The sequence below is a fragment of the Bos taurus genome, chromosome 26 (assembly GCF_002263795.3).
Source record: "Bos taurus isolate L1 Dominette 01449 registration number 42190680 breed Hereford chromosome 26, ARS-UCD2.0, whole genome shotgun sequence".
Taxonomy (NCBI): domain Eukaryota; kingdom Metazoa; phylum Chordata; class Mammalia; order Artiodactyla; family Bovidae; genus Bos; species Bos taurus.
In genome coordinates, this window is record NC_037353.1 from 42,028,353 (window position 1) to 42,053,710 (window position 25,358).

Genomic DNA, 25,358 nt, shown 5'->3' on the forward strand with positions numbered 1-25,358 from the left:
TATGGACTGTAGCCCGCCAGGCTCCTCCATTCATGGGATTTTTCAGGCAGGAATACTGGAGTGGGTTACCATTTCCTACTCTAGGGGAATCTTCCTGATCCAGGGATCGAACCCAAGTCTCCTGCATCTCTTGTGTAGGCAGATGAATTCCTTACCACTGAACCAGCTGGGAAGCCTGACAAGCTCCTCCCTTTTCTCTATTCATTGTAAGAATGAAGACTTTTGCCAGGGCAGGCCGGAGAGCAGGGACGCCAGACACAGGCACAGGATACAGTGAGATTCCGATGAGGCGAGAAAGCACCAAAGCTAAAATGTGCTGGAGGTAGCACATGGAGGGGGACATCTGTGGGCTGGAGGAGACTTACGCCTCGTAGAAGCTGGCCGGGAGCTGGGCCCTGATGCACAGGAGGAACGGGGGACCTGGACCCTGCTCCAGTGCAGGATGGACCCAGTGTTGGGATCAAGGCCAGGATATTGAATTGGGAGTTTCTACTGAAGACAGTGGACAACTTTTGGAGCAAGGCTGTGCGACATAAAAGCTGTGTCTTCAAAAGCCCAGGAAAATGGACCCCAAACGTAAACCCTGGATGGATAAAGTGCCAGCAGCGTGCCACTCTTGGCCTGCAGGCCGGTCTCCTGCTCGCTGGTCGGCTTCGCTTGTCTCACACTTCTGTTTACCTACGGTTGCTGAACATGGGCCTGAACTCGGGTCTGAAATCAAACGGCTCCCAGCTTTTACAGTCTTTTATTTTTTCTTTTTATGTATTTGGCTATGCCGGGTCTCAGTGGGGATCTTCGATTTTTGTTGCGGCATGTGGGATCTAATTCCCTGACCGGGGAATGAACCTGGGTCCCCTGCACTGGGAGTGTGGAGTCCCAGCCATTGGGCCACCAGGAAAGTCCGCAGCTCTTGCAGTTTTAGGCAAGGCAGCATGTGACAAGCTGGGTGGAGTTGTGGGGTGTGCAGCTGGACTTTCTGGGTCTCAGTTGAAGGAACAAGTTGCAAGCGGGTGGTGATGCTGGAGCCTATTGAAAGGTCAGCTTCCTAAAGAGAAGGTCCACGTGCTTTTGTGCAGCCTCTCTGCAGTACCCCCACTAGCTGCCCTCCCCACCCCCCCACCCCCCCCCCCCCGCCCCGTGATGGTGAAGGCGAGAGACTTGAAGAAACAGGACCTTGCCCAGGCCCGTTTTCCATCTGTATTTACATTCCCAGTGCTCTCCAGATGGATTTTCCTGTGATCTGACCTACTTTCTTTTAGCAAGTGTGCACAGGCTAATTAGCAGCACAGGGGTCCATTGGTCTTGTTTGTAGAGCGTTGCTGCTATGGCAACTGGAGACTTCCTTGAGGCTGGAGGCAAAGATAAAGCCGCTTAAGTGTGTTTTCCTTGGGGTGTCAGAGGTGCTTCAAATTACTTGCCCTTTCTGACTATGTGTGGTTCAGTCCCTTGGACTCGAGTGGGATTTCAGAGTCTGTATCATATATCTTATCTCTCAGCTACAAGGATTGGGCAAGTTTGCTGAACTTTCTGGTACGTATGTGTCAGGAAGTAACTTGAGAACAGACTCATCTTCTATAGGCCAGGCAGATGCTAAGTGCACTAGTAAATGTGGAATCTCTAATTGTTCTAGAAATGATGGGTGCTTTCTTGGATTTATGTAGGTTTCTAGGATGATTTGGGGACATCAGTAGGAGGGTTGGCAGTGGAGCCCATCTAAGTGGGCTTAGCCTACCTTTAGCATCCTAGAATATGCATGCTCTGGTCCAGAGGGCGACAGAGGGAGGGACCTCAGGGTCTCCCTGGTAGCTCAGTGGTAAAGAATCCACCTACCAATGCAGGAGACGCAGGTTCCATCCCTGATTTGGGAAGATCCCTTGGAAAAGGAAATGGCAACCCCACTCCAGTATTTTTCTTGCCTGGGAAATCCCATGGACAGAGGAGCCTGGTGGGCTACAGCCCATGGAGTTGCAGGAGTCAGACACGACTTAGCAACAAGGGCCATGGTTAGAAAGTCTGGGCATCCCTGATTTGGTGGAGAGAGGAGGTGCCCTGTTGTGGCGGCCTCTGCCCCTCCCAGGGTGGCCAGGGTAGAGTCTGGAGTGTGAGCTGGGCGTGAAGAGGCGGTAAGGAAGGGAGGAGCGGCCCCCTGAAAGCAGCGGTCTGGGAAGGAAAGTCGGGATGAAGCAGAGCGCACTGATAGGTTGTCTGCAGCCTCAGCTCCAGCCAAGGGCCTGGCCCAAGTGAGTGCTCAGTGCAGGTTTGAATACACTAGGGAATGTGTGATTGCAAGGCTAGCTGCTGGCATTTTAATAATTTGGGGTGGAATCTGTGCTTTCTTATTGTGCAAACCCATTATTTAGCTTCCTTGGCCATCACTTGGGGTGGGGGTGGGTGAAGAAGAGAGGATTTGGAGGCAGTAAACAGGCCAGAGTGGGATGTAGCCAGTGGTTTCTGAGCTATCAGTGGTTCCTGTGGATAACAAGAACCCAGGAGCTGGGTTAAATGGCCCTGAAATTGTTTCGAATTTCCTTGGTCTAACTTGGAGAGTTGTTTCTTTCTTTCTTTTTTTTTAATCTTTTCCCTTCTTGTTAGTTATTCTTGGTCCCTTAGCCCTGTATCTTAAACAGCCTGTCTTGGTTGGTCCACTTGGGCCGCTATAACACAAAGAACTTGAGCCGGGTGACTTCAACAAAAATGTTGATTTCTCACAGTTGTGAGGCGGGAAGTCCGAGATCAGGGTGTGAGCATGGTCGGGTTAAAGAGAGCCCTGCTTCTGGTGTGCAGATGGTTGCCTTCTTGCTGTGTCCTTGAAATGGCAGAGAGAGAGATTATGTGTCTCTTTCTCCTTTGGTCGCTGTAGTTCTAAGTCGTGTCTGACTCTTTGCGACCCCGTGGACTGTAGCAAGCCAGGCTTCCCTCTCCTTCACTGTTTCCCAGAATTTGCTCAGATTCATGTCCATTGAGTCGGAGATGCTAGACACTTGTGACTTAATCTAACCTAATTACATCCCAAAGGCCCCCTCCGGATACCATCAAATTGGTATCAGGGCTTCAGTATATGACATTTTGGGGGTAGATACACTCAGTCCATAGCATGGCTCTTTTCCTCTCTAATCACTCCCCCTCTCCACGTTTTATACGTTTTCCTTTTTTTTTTTCTGTAGGCTGAATTACTAGATAACCAAGCTTGTTTTATTATTATTATTTTTGGGCTGCACTGTGTGGCATGCAGGGATCCGAGTTCCCTGACCAGGGATCAAACCCATGCCCCCTGCAGTGGAAGTGTGTCGTGTTAACTGCTGACTGCCAAGGAAGTCCCCAGGCTTGTTTTGAACTGTGTGTAAAGTAAACCATCAAATGTCTTAAATGAGAGTCTGAAAAGTTCTTCCAGAAGTTTATTATACAAACTAGTAACGCATGGATTTCAGTTGCATTGACCTCAACGGCATCCAGATTGTTTTTCCACTGGTTCTTGGCCATGTTGTTAACATCACTGCGATGGTGTCAGTGACACACAAATGAAGTGTCACTAGGTCGTAACTTTACGATTGTTGAGATTCTAAATAAAAGCCCTTCGCTGCAATGCCCCCTCATTATCTATGTGGTGCTGTGCTTAGGGAAAAATGTTTCTAATAAAGAAGGAAGGAAAATTAACACGGCTCAAGCACCAGTTAGTCCTGGTCCCGGGATTTCATATATATAATTAGGTTTTCCTAATACTCTGCAAAACAGATGCTTTCTCTCTCTTGCCAGCTGAGGAAGCAGTGGTTCAGTACCGTCAAGCATTTGGCTCAAGGCCACACACCAAACGAGGGAGAGGTCAGGATTTGACCTCCTGTCTCATTTCAAAGCCCTCTCTAGTTATTGCAGCAGACCCCTACCTGTTACGGATCAGGACACTTGGAAGGTTTGGTGCTTTTCTGTATCATGAAAAAAATGAGCGGATGAATTCTAATTGTTGTTTCTCATTTTTTCCCTGTGTATTTTCCTAGGGCTGGGTTTGGCTACAGGCCATAGATACCATCAGTGCCCAGGGAAGTGGTCACTTTCCTCAAAAGGTGAAGTCTAGGTTTGTTGTTCTTCGGTCGTTAAGTTGTGTCTGACCCTTTGGGACCCGGTGGACTATCGAACACCAGGCTCCTCTGTCCTCCACTGTCTCCCTGAGTTTGCTCAAATTCATATCCATTCAGTCAGTGATACTATCCAAGCATCTCATCCTCCGTCGCCCCCTTCTCCTCCTGCCTTCAGTCCTTCCCAGCCTCAGGGTCTTTTCCAAAGAGTTGGCTTTTCACATCAGGTGGCCAAAATATTGGAGCTTCAGCATCATTCCTTTCAATGAACACTCTGGGTTGATTTCCTTTCGAATTGACTGGCTTGATCTCCTTGCTCTCTGAGGGACTCTTTAAGAGTCTCCTCCAGCACCACAATTCAAAAGCATCAATTCTTCGGCGCTCAGCCTTCTTTATGGCCCAACTCTCACATCCGTACATGATTACTGGAAAAACCATAGCTTTGACATAACGACCTTTGTCGGCAAAGTGATGTCTCTGCTTTTTAATATGCTGTCTAGGTTTGTCATAGCTTTCCCTAAGTTAGCACTTAGGAAGTTTTCAGCTCCACGTGGTAAGGTTCTTTGGACTTCTAGCTGCATATGAGGCCCAAGAGTTCTGTTTTCTGATGAAAAAACGAACCCTCGGGGTGCTGGGAATGACCAGATGAGCAAAGCTCAGAATCCCTGCCACCAGGTGACTCCGGGCACTGATTGTGAGTGACAGGTTATGGGAGGTGCTTTCAGGAGCAAGCTTCACCCGGCCACCCCCTGACAGTCACCTTCTCTGCGAGACTGACGGGATCATTAGCTATTTTCATATAAATTCGAAAAAGTCAACCTTCTCAATGTAGCCTGGACATTTCATGTGGTTGCAGCCCAGGAAACAATTTTGACTTTCTGGGTCTCTGTTTGACACTAATTTTAAATATCAGCAGAGGAAAGTCAGCCCACCATGAAGCTCTGGAACCATCCTGACATTTGAGTCACAACTTCAAAAGTAGCCGTCCAAACATCCTCAGCCACAGTTTTAGGAAACACTCAGTATGTGGAGGACATTTCAGAATGTTTTGAGCAGTTTTGTTTCCATTTTATTTTTGTTTTGGCCACAAGTTACATGCATTTTAGGCTGACTCTAAAGAAATGCTGGGAAAATGAAGATGAGTTTTCAACTTACACATCACATGTGCTCAGTAGCTCAGTCTTGTCCGACTCTTTTGTGACCCCTTGGACTGTAGCCCACCAGGCTCCTCTGTCCCTGGGATTTCCCAGGCAAGAATCCTGGAGTGGGTTACGTTTCCTCAGAGGTTCCGCTTTAATTCCATTGTGAGTCTGATTGGACCTCAGAATGGGGATGGACCGTCAGTTTCCAGGTGGGCCCCCAAACCTCCTGAACCAAAAGGAGTTGAGTAGCCTGCGAGGAGGCCCAGGAGCCCAAGGAAGTCTGGAGGGTTTGGGAGCAGCCAGAGCTGGGCGAGGGGGCCTGGCTAGCCGGGCACAGCTTGCCCCAGCAGAGGAATCGGGGTGGGGGCTGGGGGCACTGAATGGGGTGTCACAGACATTCCTGCAGGCCCGGTTTGGGCTCAGAATCACGGAGACAGATGGTTAGATCGTGTGTCATGGAGAGCTATCTTTCCCCTGGACACTCTTGTGGTCTTAAAGGCCTGACACGGATGGGCCCTCTCAGCTGGCCTGACCTCTGACGGTTGGGAATGAGCCTTTGCAAGGGGCGTCTCCGTGGAGCCTCCTGTGGTGGCTAAAGATGGGGGGTGCTTCAGACTCCGTAGCAGGCTTTCCCAATCCGCCCTACCCCCAAACTGTGTCCTTGGAGGCCGGACCTGGGCTCAGGTGAGGTGGGGAGTGGGGGTGGCAGGGGGGAACCCGGGAGCCAGGCCCTCGCATCTCCCTGGTACAGGCCTCAGCCTGAAGAAGGCAGAAGCCACCGGGACACTGCAAGTGTCTAGCACATTTTCCGCGGCAGCCTGTTTACCTGCCCGCCCAGCCCTGGGAGAGTCCATTGCCTCCCTCCGGGAGGGGTGAGCCGGCCGGAAAGAGGATACCCTCCCCCACCCCCCACCACGGTTCGCCGGGCCGGGACCACCGCGGCCCTACCCCCTGGGGCCCCCGACTCCCGGGTCCGAAGTGTATTTGCATTTCCAAGCCACACAATGCCGGCGATCGGGGCGAGGCTGCGGAAGGCTGGGGGAGGCGACTCGGGGCTAGAGAGGGAGGGTCTTCGCCCGCCCTCCCCCTGGCCCGGTTTCCCGAGCCAGCGCTGGAGCTTTGTGAAGATGCAGGCGTCGGGGGCTGCTCGCGGATGATGACATCACCGTGTCCTACGCGGGAGCCGAGCTGCCGGGGGCTTTAAGAGCAGATCCCTTCGGACCCCGCCGGCGCTCACGCTCACACTCGCGCGCCCCGGGCAGAGCCGCGCGCGCCGGCCACCCTCGCGCACACACTGGGGGCGCGCGCCGGCCACCCTCGCGCGCACACCTCCGCGGCGCTCGCTCCCCGGGCTCCGGCTCGGGCCCCGAAGCCGCAGCTCCCCGCCGCCGCCGCCGCCGCCGCCGCCCCGGATGCCAGCAGCTGCTCCCATCTGCAGTGCAGCAGCCCCGGCCGCAGGCCGGCCCAGCCCGGGCTCCCGCTGGAGGTACCGTGCCAGGACGCTGGCCCTGCTCGCGGCTAGCCTGCACTCCAGGGCGCAGCGAGGATGGGAGGGTCGCAGTCTCTGCAGCCAGTCCCAGCCAGCGACCTGAACCAGGAGGCTTCCGAGGCAATGTAAGTGCTCCGCCCGTCGCCCCGGAGGGCCCCCCGAATCCTCCCAAGAGGAGAGGGTGCTGGGGCTTTGTTAGTATCCTCTCACCTGATGCCCCGTGCAGCCTGGAGCTGGGGCTGGCCCTGACGTTCTCGGGCAGCCTAGCGTGGTTTTTACCTGGTGGCTCCCCTTCTAGCGTTTCGCGCCCCGCTCTGGAATGAGCATCTGGCAGCCCCTGGAGATTCCTGGGGGCAGAAATGACCCCCCTGGAATTTGATGGTTGTTCAGCAGCCCAGTGCGTGCTTGGGGGGGCTTCTCCCTGCATCTTAACACCGCACCCCCCCGGCACAGTGGTATTTCCTGCAAAGGGAACAGCCGGGCATTAACAAGGGCCTCATGGGAAGACTCTTTGAGGGTGGCAGTGCCGTGCCCATGGAGACAGACCAGTTTAGGGGCAGCCACTCACATAGCTAGCTAGACGGATGGCGTGGAGCTTCGTCGCTAGACGTCCAGTCGGGTTAATCCAAGCGTCCACACACTGACTGGTAAACACCGGAGGACAAGGCTGCTCGCTATTATTAGTAAAGCCAGCCAAACAGTCTCGTCATTGGTCCATTGGTGGAAGCAGCATTTGACTGTGCATCCAGTTTCTGTAAACCAAGAGCCAGTGGGGCCTTTATACTGGATGGTGCTTATTAGGGTTCCCGTTTTTAAATGGTCATCTCCATTACCCACCTGGGCCTGTCTGGAGGATGGGGCTTATTGAATAGATCTGGCTGCAGGTCATCCCCTCCTTACCTGCTCTCCTTTCCCAAAGAGAAGAATGTGTTTCAGAGAAGAGTGTTGTGTGGGGGTTTGGGGGTGGGGAGGCAGTAAAGTGGTCATGGGAGCCATTGATGTGTAGACGAAAGGACTCCAGGGATTGGTCTGTGTGTTGTAGTAGGGACGCGGGGTGCCATGTGGGGCTTCCTCACTCGTCCCTGTGCCTGGGGTTTCAATGAGGACCTGGCTCAGTGTGGTGATGTAATGCTAGGCTGAGCCTCGTGGTTTTCCAGGCTCCAGCTCTTTAGCAGCGAACCATTCTGAAGAGCAGGTGTGCACCGATCATTTGTCTTTCTCCTTGTAGCTCGAGACAGCATCATCTTACAATGGAAGTGCGTCGTGTTGGAGGCTTTTCAGTGCCACGAGCCCTGCGCTTTGCCTGCCCTGGTTTTCGTTCGTGTGTAGTATTGTTCGATGCATGGAAATATGTACTACCACCCGGGACTTGAGCCTAAGCCGAAAAGAACAGTTCCAACCTATTTTTGAGAAGTCTCTAAACTGAAAATCAGTTAGAGTGGTAGGCGCTAATCAGCTACTGAGCTAGCTAGCTCTCAGGGCTCAGATCTGTCTAAAAGCTTTCGGGAGACACGAAAAAGATACTGTGACCATGTGTTTGGGAAAATCCGCTCCTCAGCCATAAGGGATTCAGCTCACGTGTCCCCAGTGTCCCCGCCCTCTTTCCCAGTTGAGTTAATAAATGACCAGGCTTCTGTTGGCTGAGGGCTGAGTTGGGAGAGATTCTGTTAGATAGAAGCTGGGATAAGGTGTCCTAAGTCCACCCTAGGGGGATGTTATCATTGTTTTAGTCACTAAGCCGTGTCTGACTCTTTTGTGACGCCATGGACTGTAGCCCTCCAGGCTCCTCTGTCCATGGGATTTCCCAGGCAAGAATACTGGAATGGGTTTCCATTTCCTTCTCCAGGGGATCTTCCCAACCCAAGGATCGAACTCACATCTCCTGTATTGGCAAGCAGATTCTTTACCTCTGAGCCACCAGTGAAGTGTGTGTTAAGTTGCTTCAGTCATGTCTGACTCTTTTGAGACTCTGTGGACTAGAGCCCACCAGGTTCCTCTGTCCATGGGATTCTCCAGGCAAGCATGCTGGAGTGGGTTGCCATGATTGACCCAGGGATCACACACATCTCTTATGTCTCACTGCATTGGCAGGGGGGTTCTTGACCACTAGCGCCACCTGGGAAGCCCACCTACCAGGGTGTTTAAATAAAACTCCAGGCCAAATGGCCACGTTGTAATGGAAGCTCCTTCTCAAATATTGCCTGGATGAGCCGGTCCATGTGTACTAGCCAGAGTCTTCTCTCCTTGAAACTATTTCTGAAATGTCTTTAAATCTTTAAGATAGTGTATTTACTCCTTCACAGAATCCCACCCTCCATCCCCTAACACTTTTGTTTTTTAAAAATGGAGAGAGTGGAAATGATTGGGGCTGGTTCCATACCTGGCAACTATTCTCTAAAATCGCATCTCTGCTGTCTGAATAACTGGGAGTTTTTCTACTATCCATTTGCTTATTTCCAGTCTAGAGATTTTAAGAAGTGTATTAAGAGAGTGCCTTTCCGTGCACCTAAAGTCACATGCTTGTGAAGAATAATAAGACAGGGTAGCCATGTGTGGTCTGTGGCAGGAAAGAAGCTTCCACTGAAGGATAATGCTGTCAGGGCTGCAGGAGTGGAGAGGAACTCAGGGAGCACAAGCTGCTTTGGCGGGGTACAGTCCATGACAGCTGGTAACTAGACTGAACCTGTGTCTCTTTTTCTATGATGGTTCCCTGTGAAAGAGCAAATCAAGGAGGACCTGGGTAAGAGTGAAACCGAAGACGGGGATGTTTTAAAAGTCCCTGCAGAATATTTTCTCTTTTAGTTGCAGGATTTCTGTGCTTCTGCGTTCAGGTTTGGGGTGCCTTTGGGCAGCTTTTGTAGCCCCAACTGATAGCTTCATTCTGTCCCTGGAGAGCAGTAGAATAAGAAAGGAGGAAGAGGGGGAGTCCTGTGTCTCCCCTCTGGGGTGCAGCAGCAGACTGGAGGTGCAGGATGGCACATGGGATTGGGAGGGGAGGCGGGGATGGAGGTTCACGTGTTGAAATCCCTGTGACTCCTGGGATGGTCCACTCCTCCTCGGAGGGCAGCATCACCCTCTGCTTTGCTTCTTAGAAAGGCAGAATCAAAGGGCCCACCTTTGAGTCCAAGTCAGAATCTCCATTTACCCAGTGATTTGTAAAGACGCCTGGATGACTTTTAGGCAGGAAATTTTGAGAAGCCCTGAGCTTCTCCATCCGGGTGAGTCCCTCCATCTGGGTTCCTGAGAAACTGCTGGACACTTCTCTAACTGCCGCTTTCTTATCTGGAAAAGAAGTTCTGGTAGCAATAGTAGCCTTTGTTTCCAGATAGAAGACGGCGGGGGGAGGGGGGCGGTGGGGGGGAGTCAGGGAGAGGAGAATTCCACTGCAGAAGACACTTCTCAGCACAGACGGATGGGACACACACAGGAAAGGGACGGGAAGTACTTGAGTCAATGTGATCTGAGTCCATCGATTAGACCCCGCCGCTGTGCCCCCCTTCCGCTGCAGCCCCTCGAGGCTGGGCTTCTGCTAAGAAAAGCAGCGTTAAGTGCTCTGTCTTTTGTGTAGCCAGAGACCCCCATCCCGGGGGCTCCCTCCGCTTCCTGCAGATCCCCACACCCTGGCTCTGCAGGGACAGCCAAGGGCCATCAGCATCTGAGGGTAAAAGTGGTGCTTGTATGGGCGAGTTTAGCCTGCTTCAGCTGTGGCACTGCTCATGACCCAAAAAAAAAAAACCCAAAATCTCAGATAGGGAAACTGCTGCCTGTGTGGACCCGTGAGCAGCAAAATAGAAGGGCCAGGAGGGATGGCGGGAAGTGATGAACGATGAAGCAACAGGCCACAGTGATTGATGAGCAGGGAAGGGAAGGTTATAAAGACAGCGGGGAATACAAGCAGAGGATTTATGCTTAGATGTCCAAGGAGAGGATGTGGCATTTGCTAAGACAAGGAAGTGGAATTTAGGAGCGCATCTGGGGGAACGTTGATGAGTTTGGGCTGGGATCGGAATTATAGCTGAGAGAGTGCCCAGGACCCGAGAGGCCCTGGGCGCCAGCTGCACCAGGAGAGTGCTTCTGGGATGGGGTTGGAGCTCTCTGGGCGGCTGTGGTCACAGATGGGAAAGTGGAGTTTTGGTCTTTCCCATCCTCGTGTGGCTCCTCTCTCTCTCAGTCTGGGGGCTGTCGAGAGGGTCTAGCGGCTCCGAGCTTGCCCGGCCTGCCTCTTAGGGCTTCTCAGGGGTGAGGTTCTGTGTCTGTGAAGACCCTGAGAAGACAGAGGCACCAGTCAGCAGGAAAGGCAGGAATGCTTCTGCATCTGAAAATTGCCAGCATGTCTGTTGCTCAGAAGCCCAGAAAGGGCTGCTGGGGCTCCTGGCAGGAGCTTTCTTTAGGTCTCATTGGATTTCTTTCAAAGTCTTACTTCTTAAGGCGACCCTTGGCTAAGTCATTTAGCTTCAGTGACAGCATCTTGACTGTGGGCCTCTCAGTTCTTAGAAGCAGATACTTCACTTTGGATATTATGGTTGGATGAAAGGATGAGCTGTTTTCCCCCGAAACTGAATAAGCTGTAAAGTTGTTTGTAGAATGGGCGTTGCCTGAGTCCCAAAGGTGCTGTCTTAGTTCAGGTTGCTGTAACATAAAATACCACAGAGGACACGGCTTAAACAACAGATGGGTATTTCTCATAGTTCTGGAGGCGGCAGAATCCAATGTCAGTGTGTGGTGAGGACCCGCTGCCTGGTTTATGGACGGCTGTCTCCTTGTCCTCATCTTGTCCTCAGACATCAAGGCAGTGAAAAACAGCAGAGCAAGCACTCAGGTTCTCTTCTTACAAGGGCACTGATGCCCGTATAAGGCTCCAGCCTCATGACCTGCTGCTGCTGCGTCACTTCAGTCGTGTCCGACTCTGTGCGACCCCATAGACGGCAGCCCACCAGGCTTCCCGTCTCTGGGATTCTCCAGGCAAAAACACTGGAGTGGGTTGCCATTTCCTTCTCCGTTGCATGAAAGTGAAAAGTAAAAGTGAAGTTGCTCAGTCGTGTGCGACTCTTCGCCACCCCATGGACTGTAGCCTACCAGGCTCCTCAGTCCATGGGATTTTCTAGGCAAAATTACTGGAGTGGGGTGTCATTGCCTTCTCTGACCCTCATGACCTAGAAAGTAGTGAAAGTGAAGGTCGCTCAGTCCTGTCCGACTCTTTGCGACCCCATGGACAATAAGTCCATGGGATTCTCCAGTCCAGAACACTGGAGTGGGTAGCCTTTCCCTTCTCCAGGGGATCTTCCCGACCCAGGGATCGAACTGGGGTCTCCTGCATTGCAGGTGGATTCTTTACCAACTGAGTTATGAGGGAAGCCCCCTCATGACCTAATCACCTCCCAAAGGCCCCACCTCCTAATACCATCACATTGAGGGGTAGAGTTTCAACATAACAAATTTTGGGGAGACATAAGCAGTGAGTCCATCCACAGCAGGTACTTTTCCTTGGTTATCATTTCTGAATATCTCCATCATGGGCCCTGTGTCCAGAAGGATCTTGGCCCTTCCTATCTTCTCTCTGCTTATCTGCTGGCTTCTCTAAGGTGGGCCGAAGGCAGGAACATTCTGAAGCCATCCAGGTAGCTGCCAGTGATCCGGGGAGTGATGCCACCTGCTTCTGCTGGGGCCCTGGGCAGGGCGTCTGCTGATGGCGGGTGAGCAGCTAGGATTGGGAGATGGATTAAGTGACTGTGGGCAAGTGTTCGTCTAGGTCATTGGCTTCAGGGCACTCTCTGCATCAACCCTCTGTCCCTGTCTTCATGTTTCTTCCTGCCATCAACAGCCTGTTTCTGTGGCTATAGTTCTGGTTGCCTAGGAACCAGTGTAGTCTGAATAGCCAATATGATTGGCTGTTCTTGCCAGATGGATAGCCTGAGCTGGGGCAGTGTTCCGGGGTAAGCAGAGGATGGTGAACAATTCTGTCCTCTTCCGCTAAGATTAATGATGAGGACATAGGCTTTGTAAACAACTTTTTTCCATGAAAACCAGTTGTTCATGGACTCATGCTTTTGTTTCAGGTTGGATGGGAGTCAGAGGGAGACTGGCTGGCCACAAAGAGCTGACTTAGAACCGCTCAGTATACATCCATTCTACGTTGGAAGTGGTGGCTTGGATGACACTGGCTCTGTTTGTATTTACAAATTCATTTTAGCAGTTGTTTCTAGAGAGCGGGTGGGTACTGGGTGCTTTTGCCCAACGTGGAAACAACGCCGGATGCTTTGAGAATGAAGAGCTCCTCTCTTAGCCTTGTTGAGTAGACTCAGGTGTTTCCCATTACAGACACACATCCATTACTGCGACCCAGGCACTTCTGCCCCCATTTTATAGATACGGAGACTGAGGGCACTCCATGCTTAAGTCAAGGGGTTGACAGGCACTTTCTGTGAAGGGCCAGACTGGCTTTGCAGGGTGTAAGGTCTCTCTTGCAGCAACTCAGCTCTGCCCTGAGAGTGTGAAAGCAGCTGCGGACAGTTAGTAAATCAACGTCCCAGTTACGCTTTAGTTACAAAAAGAGACAGTGAGTTGTATTTTGCTGGCACCTGATTGTATAGGGCTTTGGACCCGTGTCCTCACCCCTCATGACTTCATGGCCATTTATCAACACTAGAGTCCTCGAGTCTTCGGCCTGGGCCACCTTCTTTGTTTCTTTAAGACGTCTCCTCCACACTCATGGATATAGTACCATGATGTACTCAGAATGCCCCCGTTTATATCCTCCCGTGTTGTCTGAGCACCATGCTTATCCAGCTGCTTACTTTGTATCTCCTCTAGGGTTTCTCATGGAGCTCTCAGGCCTAACTTGTCCAAAATAGAATGGATGACCTTCCTTGTATCAAAAACAAATAAAGTATATATAAAGTGACCCAGCCCTCACCCCAGTTCCCCATCTCAGCATGCGGCACGTCACCTCCCAGCTTCTCTGAGCAGAAACCTGGTGGTCAAGCCTTGTCCTTTTCCCTTACCTCCCTGTTTCCTAAAACAGTTCAGATGATGGTTCTTCACTGTGTCTGCTTGCTGTTGCTTTTCGTCTCGTGTTGGAGCCCGCTAGCACACTGGTCACCTGTCAGTTCTCTGAACATTCAATGCCCACCTGCCCCGGGGCCTTTGCACATGCAGCAAGCTGTCTAGGAAGCATTCTGCCCTATGCTGGCATGGCCGGCTCCTTCCTCAGCTTCCATTCTCGGTGGATTTCCGTGCCCTCACTCTCTGATGCTGTCCAGTAGAGCCTGTGACCATGGAAAGATCCTGTGTTCTCGTTGTCCCATATGGTAGCCACTGGCCACACTTGACTCTTGCACACTTGAAATGTGGATAGTGCATCCAAGAAACTGAATCTTTAATGTTATTTAGTGTAATTTAAGTTAAAATAGCCACATATGGCAAGTGGCTGTTGCAGCAGACGGTCATCACAGCTCAGTCTTCACTCTTGTTTGAGGCCTTTGTAAAACTTAGCGGAAGGTGGAGTTTCTTGATTTGTGTCTTTAACTGTTGTTATCAGGATGTGAGCCATGTGAGGGCATTGTCCTTGGGTTTTGTTTTGGTTTTTTTTTTAGCTTTTAATTTATGTATTTGAATTTTCTCGAAGTATAATGAATGTATTTAAAGTGAAGTGAAAGTGAAGTCACTCAGTTGTGTCCGACTCTTTGCGACCCCATGGACTGTAGCCTACTAGGCTCCTCGGTCCATGGGATTTTCCAGGCATGAATACTGCAGTGGGTTGCCATTTCCTTCTCCAGCGGATCTTCCCGACCCAGGGATCGAACCATGTATTTAATTTCTGCTGTACAGCAAAGTGACTCAGATGGACATATATTCTTTTTCATATTCTTTTCCATTATTGTTGCTGTTTGTTGTTTAGCTGCTAAGTCATGTCCGACTCTTTTTTGACTCCATGGACTGTAGCCCACCAGGCTCCTCTGTCCATGGGATTTCTCAGGCAAGAATACTGGAGGGGGTTACCATTTCCTACTCCAGGGGATCTTCCCAACCCAGGGATTGAACCCAAGTCTCCTGCATTGGCAGGTGGATTCTTTACTTCTGAGCCACCAGGGAAGCCTTTTTCCATTGTTGTTGTTCAGTCGCTAAGTCATGTTGACTGTGCAACTCCATGAACTGCAGCACGCCAAACTTCTCTGTCCTTTGCTATCTCCCTGAGTTTGCTCAAGCTCATGTCCATTGAGTCAGTGATGCCATCCAACCGTCTCATCCTCTGTTGCCCCATCTCTCCTCTTGCCCTCCATCTTTCCCAGCATCAGGGTCTTTTCTGTTACTATAATTCTATTTGTTTATGCTTGTGTGCCCATATCCCTTTTTTCAGTAAACAATTTGTTAAATAAATGAATGCATGAATAAATGAATGAATGTCTCACTAGCAAAAAGAATTCTAGGCATATCTGCTCCACACTGGGCTGTGCTAATGAGGGGCTTACAGGGGCAGGGAGAGACTCAGCTGGACCCTGGGCATTAAGGTTCTGTGGGACTTGACCCAGGAAGACAGCCGGTTCAACCCTCAACCTTCCTGTCACTACTGTGTGACACCTCAGGATCCTGCCAGATCACCAGGTTAAAGGAAGCACATATGTGCGTCTTGCACAGTCGTTCAGCCATGTCCAACTCTGCGATACTGTGGACTGTAGCCCGCCAGTCTCCTCTGCCCATGGGATTCTCCAGGCAAGGAAACTGGAGTGGGTTGCCATACCCTCCTCCAGGGGATCTTCCTGGACCAGGGATCGAACATGAGTCTCTTCTGTCTTCAGCATTGGCCGGTGGATTCCTTACCACTGAGCCACCTGGAAAGCCCACATCCCTGCCTCAATGCTCCTGCAGAATATCCCAGCATGCACTGTAGCCTGCAGGTTACTCAGGTCACCATTGGACACGTACCATAGCCTTTTCCTCTCCCCTCCTGGATGGTTTGTTTCTCTTGGATGTCTGTTGTCTCCCAAACCTCTGTGCCCCTGAGAGTGTCTCTGTCCATCTCTCAGCTGGTCTCTTTTCCTTCCTTTCATCTCCTTGTCCATTTGGAAGCTGCTGCTTGCTAGGTAGATAAGGCAGAGCAGAGGCTTGCAGGGAAACTGGGCTTGGGCTGTGAGTGGCAAATTGCCTTTGTTCTCTCACTCTTTGCCCTGGCAAAGGAAAGCACCTCCTGGGGTCGGGAAGGTGGGCCTTGTGCACACTGCGTCCCACGGCTGTGCGATGAATTACCTGTTGGAGAGGTGGACTTCCCGCAGGTTTTTTTGTACTTGCCAACCTTCCTTATTTAGAAGGAATGTTCCCTTTACTGCTTTCAATGTTCCCTGCTTTCTCCTTAAATGGAAGCAGCAGCAGCTCCTGGCTCTGGGCCGGGGAGGGTGGGGTGGAAACAGGGGTGGGGGTGGCCTTTCTGCCCAGGGTTTGCTCCAGCCCTGCTCTGAGGCGGATCCTAGCAGCTCTGTGTCCTTCTGGGACTGACTGCTCAGGCCAACTGCTGGACTCAGGTTGCAGTCAGTATCCCAGCTTCATTTCCTTCAAGGTGCTGCTGGAGTTCCAGAGCCTGAGAATTTTAGAGCTGGAAGCATCAGGATCTTAGATATCACAGGGACTTTTTCCTAACAGAAAGTTTGTCTCATGAGTGCATATCATTCATAAAATATCACTCAGGCCTTTCCTGCTAGTCACGATTCAGACTCAGTCAGGTAATCCTTTTAATCTTTTCCCTTTAACTTCCAATTTGCTGAAAAATATATATTTATTTATTTATTTTGGCGGCATACGGGCTCTTTGTTGTGGCACGCAGACTTCTCTCCAGTTGCGCTTCTTGGGCTTTGCTGCTCCGCGGCATTTGGGATCTTAGTTCCGGGACCAGGGATCAAACCTACATCCCCTGCATTGGAAGACAGATTCTTAACCACTGGACCACCAAGGAAATCCCTAAAACAATATATTTAGATAAATCATTTGGTGAACTGGAATCAGAGGTGTGTTCCCAGTGAAATCTCTTGAGAGTGCAAATTCTCTACCTGCTGAGAAAATGTAGTGGATAGTTTATTTGGGGATAAAAATGACTGACGGGGCCCTTGGTCCAGGCCAGTCTCAGCTTGTGTCTTTGCCCTCACATGTCTTTTTCTTTTCTTATTCCTTGCATCATCTCAGGGATGTTCCAGAGGTCAGTTTCTAAGGGAAGCGGGTATTTACCTTGTTTATCCAAGTGGGAGGTGGCTGAAGTTCATCTATGTTGAATCTGACATTATTAAACACCCAGCCACTGTTAATCGAGGCCAGGGGAGAAAATCATGCTGATATTTGCCAGCCCATGAGCACTGCCCGCCCAGGAGGAGCCATCCTTTCTGCAACTCCCCACCCCCACCTCGCATGCAGCCTCCATCTTTAATGGGGTTTGGATCTGGATTTTGGGGACTTCGGAAGCAATTTGGATCAAAGAGGGCTGCAGCATCTGAGAGTTGCTCTTTTGTCAGGGCCTTGGTGGGATGCACTAATTATTCATTGTTCTCTTTAAAGGGACTCGCCTTTAAAGGGAGCGGTCTGGAAGTATTTTCCCTCCAGGAAGGAGGCAGGAGAGCCTGGCTTTACTTTGGGAACATCTGCACACATGTGGTCTTGCGTGGAATTTCCCAGCCCGACTTTGTTCAGAGAGGATCCTGTGACTGTGTTCATTTCCTTTAATGCCCGAGGGGAGAAAGACTGACCCTGAAGACACTTCCCTGCCCAGCAGGGCTGCTGGGGGAGTGAGGTCAACACTCATGGTATCGTCTCCAAGGAACTCTGCTCCTGGGGAGAAGGAAGAGGCAGGGCTGCCCAGAGAGTGTGTGAGAGACAGATGGTGGGTGGTGTGGGTGGTGCAGGGGTCAGAATGGAACTCCAGCCCGAGTGTGTCTCTTTCTCACAGGGCTTTGCCTGTGGCCTCTGCTGGGCACCTTTGCTGGCACTAGGAAAACCAAAACTTCAAACTGACTTTAAGAAAGAGGGCAGGGAGAGATAAATTAGGAGTTTGGGATCAACAGGTACACACTACTATATATAAAATAAATAACCAACAAGGACCTACTGTTCATAGCGCAGGGAACTGTATTCATTGTCTTGTAATAACCTGTAAGGAAAAAGAATCTGAAAAAGAATGTATATAGATGTGTATGTAACTGAATCACTTTGCTGTATACCCAAAACTAATACCACTTTGTAAATTATTAATATAATAACTATACTTCAATTTTTTAAAAATGGCTAAAACGATAAAGGTCCAGAGCAATAAATAAATAAATAAATAGAAGGAGAGAAAAGAGGAAAAATGTTTCCTATAATTGATAGGTGGTCATTATCAGGATGGCTAAGAAAACAGGATCTCCTCCCCACTCCACTCCCTTCAAAAAAAAAAAAACTGGACAAAACCCTGAAAAATTTAAAGCATCAGAGTTGTAGCGTTTAGACTCTCGTTCTTTGATCTACAGCAGCTGAGTTCCTCCTGGAGCTGCCCATCTAGCCTTGGGATGCCTCATGGGCTATCAGCTGCTGGGGTTCGGACCCGGCTGGGCATTGAGGAGACGGGTTGGTGCTCTGGGCTGGTGCTCGCTTGGCCGATGAACTGACCTTCGGTGGCTCAGCCTGTGTCTGGGGCCCTAACAGGCGTGTCGTGGAAGGCAAGCCTGCCCCTGGGATGATTCCCGGGTGTTTTGGCTCCCATAGTTGAGTATTTTCAGGTCCCAGGGCCAGGCCTGGAAGAAGACCCCAGGCGCCAGGAGAGGTAAGGAGTAGGAGGAGCATGGTCATGTGTGGCTGGAAGCTTCTATCTGCAATTTCCCCAGAGACTTGCTGCTGCTGATGGTTCTGGGGGATACCCCGGGGTGGGGTCAGTGGGAAGGACCGCCAGGTGCGAAAGGCAAGGCCAACTCTAGGGAGAGGTGGTGCTCAGCGTGCTGCCTTGACGATGGAGAAGCTGGATGTGAGGAGTGGAGAGGTGCTTGTTCTCCACGCCCCTTACACCCAACTGTTCCAGTAACAGATGAGGGAGAACAGGTCTGAACCCACCCTGTGGACCATACACCATGATCGCTGACCCTGCTGCAGGACATAGCTCTTATCACCCGCCAGACTGTGCAGAATGGGGGCTGTCCCCAGCTGCCAAGGCCACCGCGGGATTGAGTTATAGCCCTGAGGTCACTGGCCACCTGGTCCTGATAAGACAGCGGGCAGAGGATGCAGCGGGCAGCTTCTCTGCTGCCTGCCCTCTCTGTGTGAGTCTCTCCGTATCGCCTGGCCCTGCCCCTGAGCTCTGAGGACTGTCTGAGGTCAGGGTAACAAATACATCAAAGGTAACACATACCACCTGAAAAAACAGTGGACCGCTGCCTGCAATGCAGAACTGTGCCCGCTTCCTGGACGCAAAGCATTGCCGGCTCAGTTACGACATCCATGAAATGGGGTTACACCCCATCCTTTCCTTGTTGCAGAAGGATTCTGCACCTAAGAAAGGGAATATATGTGAAGAAATGATATGAACTGTTCCTGTCTTTTTGTGGGTTTGAATATAACGTAGTTCCTTTGGGGCTTCCCTTGTGGCTCAGCTGGTAAAGAATCTGCCTGCAATGCAGAAGACCTGGGTTCGATCCCTGGGTTGGGAAGATCGGAGAAGGGAAAGGCTACCCACTCCAGTATTCTGGCCTGGAGAATTCCACGGACTGTATAGTCCATGGGGTCACAAAGAGGCGAACACGGCTGAGCAACTTTCTCTTCACTTTCATAGTTCCTTTGAAGTCTGCTGAAGAAAGCCCTGAAATGCCAGCATCTTGGGTAGCACGTGTGTGCATCGTTAGTCACTTCAGTCGTGTCTGACTCTTTGCAAACCTATGGACTGTAGCCCGCCAGGCTCCTCTGTCCATTGAAGTCTCCAGGCAAGAATACTGGAGTGGGTTGCCATGCTCTCCTCCAGAGGATCTTCCCGACCCAAGGATCAAACCCGTCTCTTATGTCTCCTGCATTGGAGGGAACATAAAGACGGGTTCTTTACCACTAGTACCCTACATTAATATCACTTGTCTGAATGGTTTATAACAACAGGAAAACCCCTTAGTGCTTGTGAAGTGGAAAAGAAGATGCTAAATCTCAGAGCCAGCCTGCCGGGGAGGGGGAGCCTTAATACTGCTCTTTACTTCTCTTTGCCTACTCTCTTGGGTTTACATGTTATATTTCCCAACCTGTGCTCAAAGTATTAATATATACTGTAACAGGATGAGATGGCTGGGTGGCATCATCGACTCAATGGACATGAGTTTGAGCAAACTCTGGGAGATGGTGAAGGACAGGAAAGCCTGGAATGCTATAGTCTATGGGGTTGACTTTGCTACAGTCGCAAAGAGCCAGACATGACTGAGTGACTGAACAACAGCAACGTACTGTGACCTGACATGATATTTGTTATTTCCTGGATGTTGGCTTTCTCCCACCTCTCCAAATGTGACCACCCCTTCTAAACCTCGAGGCTTAAATGCCTGCGGTGGTGGGTGGACTGGGCCAGAGATGTAGGGGTAAGTGGGTATCGCTTTCCTGGAGATGGTATGGATGCCCAAATATCAGGGGCCCTGGGGAATAGCTCCCCCACACCCAGACGTAACCTTTTATTGGTAAGAAAAGGAACCTGGGGATGAAAGTCTATGAAATAGGAGCAGTCCGGTTGTAAGATAGAAGAGACCCACGTGACAGAGTGATGGCTGCACGTGAGGAACTGGGGGCCAAAGTGCTGCAGCAAGCCCACACCTGCTGGGGAGGCCGATGCCACACACCCCAGCCGAGCACGTGGGCTTCCGAGACGCCAGGCTGAAGACCTCAGCCTTCAGCGGGGCTGGGGACGTGACAGAGCAGCATTCCGTGTCTTTGGGAGATCTCCACATATCTCGTTGACAGTGTGTCTGTGTGTTAGGAAGTGAGTCGTCTTCTTCTCTTGTCTGGGACCTGGAGAATCTAAGGTGGAGAGCACTGGATACTCCATGATAAGATGGGTGAGGGATTTCCCTGGCGGTCCAGCGTTTAGGACTCTACCCTCCAGTAGGGGCTGTGGGTTCCATCCCTGGTTGGGGAGCTCAGATCCCACGTGCCTCATCACCAAAATGCCAAAACACAGAACAAAAACAGTATTGTAACAGATTCAATAAAGACTTTAAGATGAGTCACATCAGAAAAAAAAGATGGATGAGTGGACCTCTGGACATCCCTTAGACAAGCATCTCTTACGGGCTCAGAGGCAAGCGTTTGTGCCCATGGAGTCCTTGTTCTGAGTGACAAATACCCACCCCTTCTCACCCTCCTTTTGGCTCATTCTGAGGCATTGCTTCCAAGGCCTCAGTCAGTTCAGTCGCTCAGCTGTGTCTGACTCTTTGTGACCCCATGGACTGCAGCACGCCAGGCTTCCCTGTCCATCACCAACTCCCGGAGTTTACTCAAACTCATGCCCATCGAGTCGATGATGCCATCCAACCATCTCATCTTCTGTCATCCCCTTCTCCTTCCACCTTCAATCTTTCCCAGCATCAGGGTCTTTTCTAATGAGTCAGTTGACCAAAGTGTTGGAGCTTCAGCATCAGTCCTTCCAGTGAATATTCAGGACTTGCTTTCCTGATTTCCAAGGCCTAAGGTGAAAATAGTGTCTAAGAGGGAAATTGAGGGTTTGTGGGGCCTCCGTCTTGAAATGGTGCTTAGGAAGTGTCTGATTATTTTTCCACATCTGAGTACTTTTCATTCTTTGGCCGAGATGCTCTTTTTCCGTCCCTGTAGCCTTTGTTGTAAGATTTCTGTTTACTCGAGGCTAGCGGCTGTGGAATGAGGATTCGGTTGGTTGGTTTTCATCCAGGAGTGTGAACTCAGCTGACCAGGTCTCGCAGTGGTCCTGCTGATCCTCATCAACTGAGCCAAGCAAATGAGACCCTTCTGGTTTTTGAAGGAAGTGCGGGTGTGGAAATGTCTAGAGTCAGAGCTTTTCCATCTTAATTTTGGGCAAAATGTATCATTTTCTCCATTCGTGCTCCCCCAGTTTTGTGAGGCAAGGCTTGAAGGAAATTTCCCGATTCTTTCCTTTTCTTCTAACCTAATCCACTCATGTGTCCTGTGGCCTCATCCATCCACATATCCTGAGACAAAGAAGAGATAAGCCCCTAGTTATTTATTCATCTTACATTAAGATTTTGAGCTGAAACCAGAAGCACAGGACTTTTACATAGCAGGAACCTTGAGATAATGGAGAACTTTGAGCCTTTGATGCAAGAGATTTGGAAAACAAAGCACAAAGCTGGCCTTTAACCTCATGCCCTAAAAATAAGAGAGGGAGGAGGCGGGAGCATGCTTGTAAGTGATTGGGCTTGAAGGCAAGATGAACAGAAATAACCGGTGACTGTGGTCGGATTTGTGCCATGTTCTGGTCCTTTTATCATGAAATTGAGTGTGTTGTGGCAAGAAGGCTAGCCCTGAGAGTCTATTTTAACCCAGTTGGCTTATTGTCACAAATTCCTTAACTCTGAGACAGTTTGCCTGTTTGATGAGGGAGATTGTGTTGTTCGTTGGAGCTTTGTTATACATAATTGAAATCTGAGGTTACTTACCAGCCTTGTCATATTTAAACTAGTTATATGACTCTGCTATTTTTGTTATTATATCAACTGGTGTAAAAAATGATTCAGAGTCTCTCAAAGTCGAGAAAAACTCTTTCCTTGTATCAGTTATGGTGCAATTAAAAAGACAGGTTTAACCAGAAGTTTTTGAAAGCATTCTCTGCTCCATTCCTGACAGCCAGCTCTGAACTTCCCACGGGCATCTGGGAAGCTCTGGCTACTGCTCATGACCATGGTCCTTGCTCATCTGCTGGCCTGAGCCCCTTCTTCTCTGGATTCTACTATCTCTTTGATGATCTGATCATCTCCCCCTCCTCCCACCCTACTTCTGCCGCTGCTGCTGTTCTCTGAACAACCACATGACCTTTTTTTTTAAACCTTTTTATTTTGTATTGCAGCTTCCCAGGTGGGCGTGGTGGTAAAGAATCTGCCTGCAATGCAGGAGACTCGGGTTTGATCCCTAGGTCCAGAAGATCCCCAGGAGAAGGGAATGGCTGCCCACTCCAGTATTCTTGACTGGAGAATTCCATGGACAGAGGAGCCAGGCGGGCTACAGTCCATGAGGTCACAAGAGTTGGACATGACTGAGCAGCTGACATAGCCTATTTAACAATGCTGTGATAATTTCAGGTGAACAGGGAAGGGACTGGGCCATTCAGATACACGTATCCATTCTCCCCCAAACTCCCCTCCCTGCCACAGAACGCTGAGTAAGTCCACATGCGGTGAAGTAGGTCCTTGTTGGTTATCCATTTTAAATATAGAAGTGTGGACACGTCCATCCCAAGCTTCCTAACTATCCCCTCCCACACTGACAACCATATGTTCCTTCTCTTAGTCAGTGAGTTTCTTCAGAATGACCTTTTAGAAATATAAATCGGGGACTTCCTTGGCTGTCCAGTGATTGGGACTTCGCCCTCCAATGAAGGGGATTCGAGTTCCATCCTTAATCTGAGAGTTAAGATCCCACATGCCTCGGGGCCCAAAACAGAACAGATTCAATAAAGACTTTAAGAATGAAAGTGAAAGTAGAAATGTGTTAGACGCTTAGTCGTGTCGGACTCTTTGCGACCCCATGAACTGTAGCCTGCCAGCCTCCTGTGTCCATGGGGATTCTCCAGGCAGAAATACTGGAGTGGATTGCTATTTCCTAATCCAGAGGATCTTCCTGATCCAGGGATCAAACCCAGGTCTACTGCATTGCAGGCGGATTCTTTACCTTCTGAACCACGAAGGAAGCCTTCAAGAATGATCTACATCAACAACAAAAAAACTTAAACAAACATAAAAACACGAGTCAAGGTGAGCTCTTGCCCTGAGTAGAACCCCGACCCGTGTCCAGCTCTTCAAGGCAGGCTTCTCCTCCCACCCACCCACTGTGCCCTCAAGATCTGGGGCCTTAGTCCCATTCCTTGCACTTGGCAAACTCCTCACCTCTGGGCACTTCATCTTGTGGTTCCCTCTGTCCAGAACCTTCTTTCCCCAGCTCTGTGGGGTCTGGCTCCTTCCTCCTTCATGTCTGTCTCTAAGAAGCCTTCCTTCTAGGGAACGAGAGAGAGAGAGAAGCTCCAAGTGCAGCCCAGAGCCTGAAACAAACCAGTGTCAGCACGTCCTCTGTTTTGTTGATTGCACTTCCTCTCCCAGTGGCTGTGAACTAATGAATTAATTCAGTAAATATTCGAGGGGAGTTTCTTGCTTCATTTTACAATTCCTCGCCCACAGCCATTTTAGCAGTGCTGGTCTGGGGGCGGGGGTTGGTGTTAGGTGTGTGGGAAGAGCAAGAAAATCACACTCTTTTCTCATGACTCTGTAAACTCAGAAATCACTGGTACAGCTGTTCCCTGACTACAGGGGGCTTTAAAGAAAGAACACTACGCTTAGTGTTTCTCTAACTTATTCTAATTCTCTGAATTATGTTTAGGTGATGGATATAATGATCTTGGTTGTAGAATTTTAACACTTTGAGGACTGGCGAGGGTAAATGTGTTCTAACTTCCTGGCCTTGTGCGTGGCACTTTCCAGGTGTAAACTCACTTCCCAAAACCACCCCATGTGGCTGGTGGCTATTACCACCACCTATTACCGGCTACTAACCACACTGCATAGACGAGGAGACTGAGGCCCCGGAGATGTTGTGGAAACTGTCCTGAGTGTTTAACAGGTGGCAGAGCAGGAATTTTGGAACCAAATCTGTTGATCTCATTTTTTATATTCAGTGCGTGTTCTGTTGTGTGTATTTACGAAATGATAAGAATAATAAGTTCATATATTATACACAAAGAAAGTGCTTTCATTTAGATTTCATCAGTTCAGAATTTTTAATAAGTGGGTCAAAGACTGGATTGATGTCGCTGCATTATGTATGAGCGAAAAGGGCGTGACAATAAACTGAGACAGGCAGTGCCTCAAGGGAAAAGCACATTTTCAAGGCGTTGAACAATACTTATTCTCTGCAACTGGCATGCTGTTTACAAGCTGTTCTTTCTCCTTTTTATCGTGTAAAGAGATGGGAAAGAAAGGGACAGAGGATTGAAGTCCTCCTCTCTATTGTACAGAAGCACTGTTTGCAGTCCGTGGTAAAAAGGGAGCTTTTAAAGCTTTTAAAACATCGGACTTCTTACCTAAGTGTTCTGGCCACTCCATGCTGAGTCGAGGTTTGTGCATCTGTTTCTATGCGCAGCATCATGACTGAGGCTCATCGAGACCCACAGAGGACCACAAGTTATTCATTTCGCAGAGCTGGGGAAGAGGTTTTCCGCAGAATGCATCTTTCTGCTTAGCAGAAAGCGGAACATATTTGTTCAGATAAAAGAAATACAGCAAAACCCAAACCACTTCTGGAGGCACGTGCTCAGCTGTCAGAACCTCAGGGTCTCCACATGCCTCACTCAGGGTCACTGTTCTGCTCCCCGGCAGAGGCCACTTTCCTGACCCCAGAGGTCTGGGTGGCCCGTGACCTCCCCTCTCACTCCGTGTAGGTTCCCAGAACCTTAAGCTTAGATGCCCACTGCTTGAATGAGGGAGGGGA

General features: G+C 50.1%; 1 protein-coding gene and 1 long non-coding RNA gene across 27 annotated transcripts in view; both read left to right on the forward strand.

Annotated features, from left to right (window-relative positions):
* Window positions 1–25,358, forward strand: part of TACC2 (transforming acidic coiled-coil containing protein 2) — a 234,999-nt gene that overhangs the window by 150,724 nt on the left and 58,917 nt on the right. For 4 of the 26 annotated variants that reach the window (XM_010820120.2, XM_005225829.3, XM_003587903.4 and 1 more), the window contains exon 1: window positions 6,591–6,826. The exons of the other annotated variants lie outside the window; for them this stretch is intronic. In XM_010820120.2, the coding sequence (XP_010818422.1) occupies window positions 6,759–6,826 (68 nt within the window). In that variant the 5' untranslated portion in view covers window positions 6,591–6,758. Of the gene's footprint in view, window positions 1–6,590; window positions 6,827–25,358 lie in introns of those variants that run through there. 26 annotated transcript variants of the gene reach the window in all.
* LOC132343970 (uncharacterized) lies at window positions 6,833–17,875 on the forward strand. Its single transcript, XR_009493015.1, has 2 exons — window positions 6,833–16,414; window positions 17,238–17,875. It is a non-coding gene; the product is annotated as an uncharacterized lncRNA (long non-coding RNA).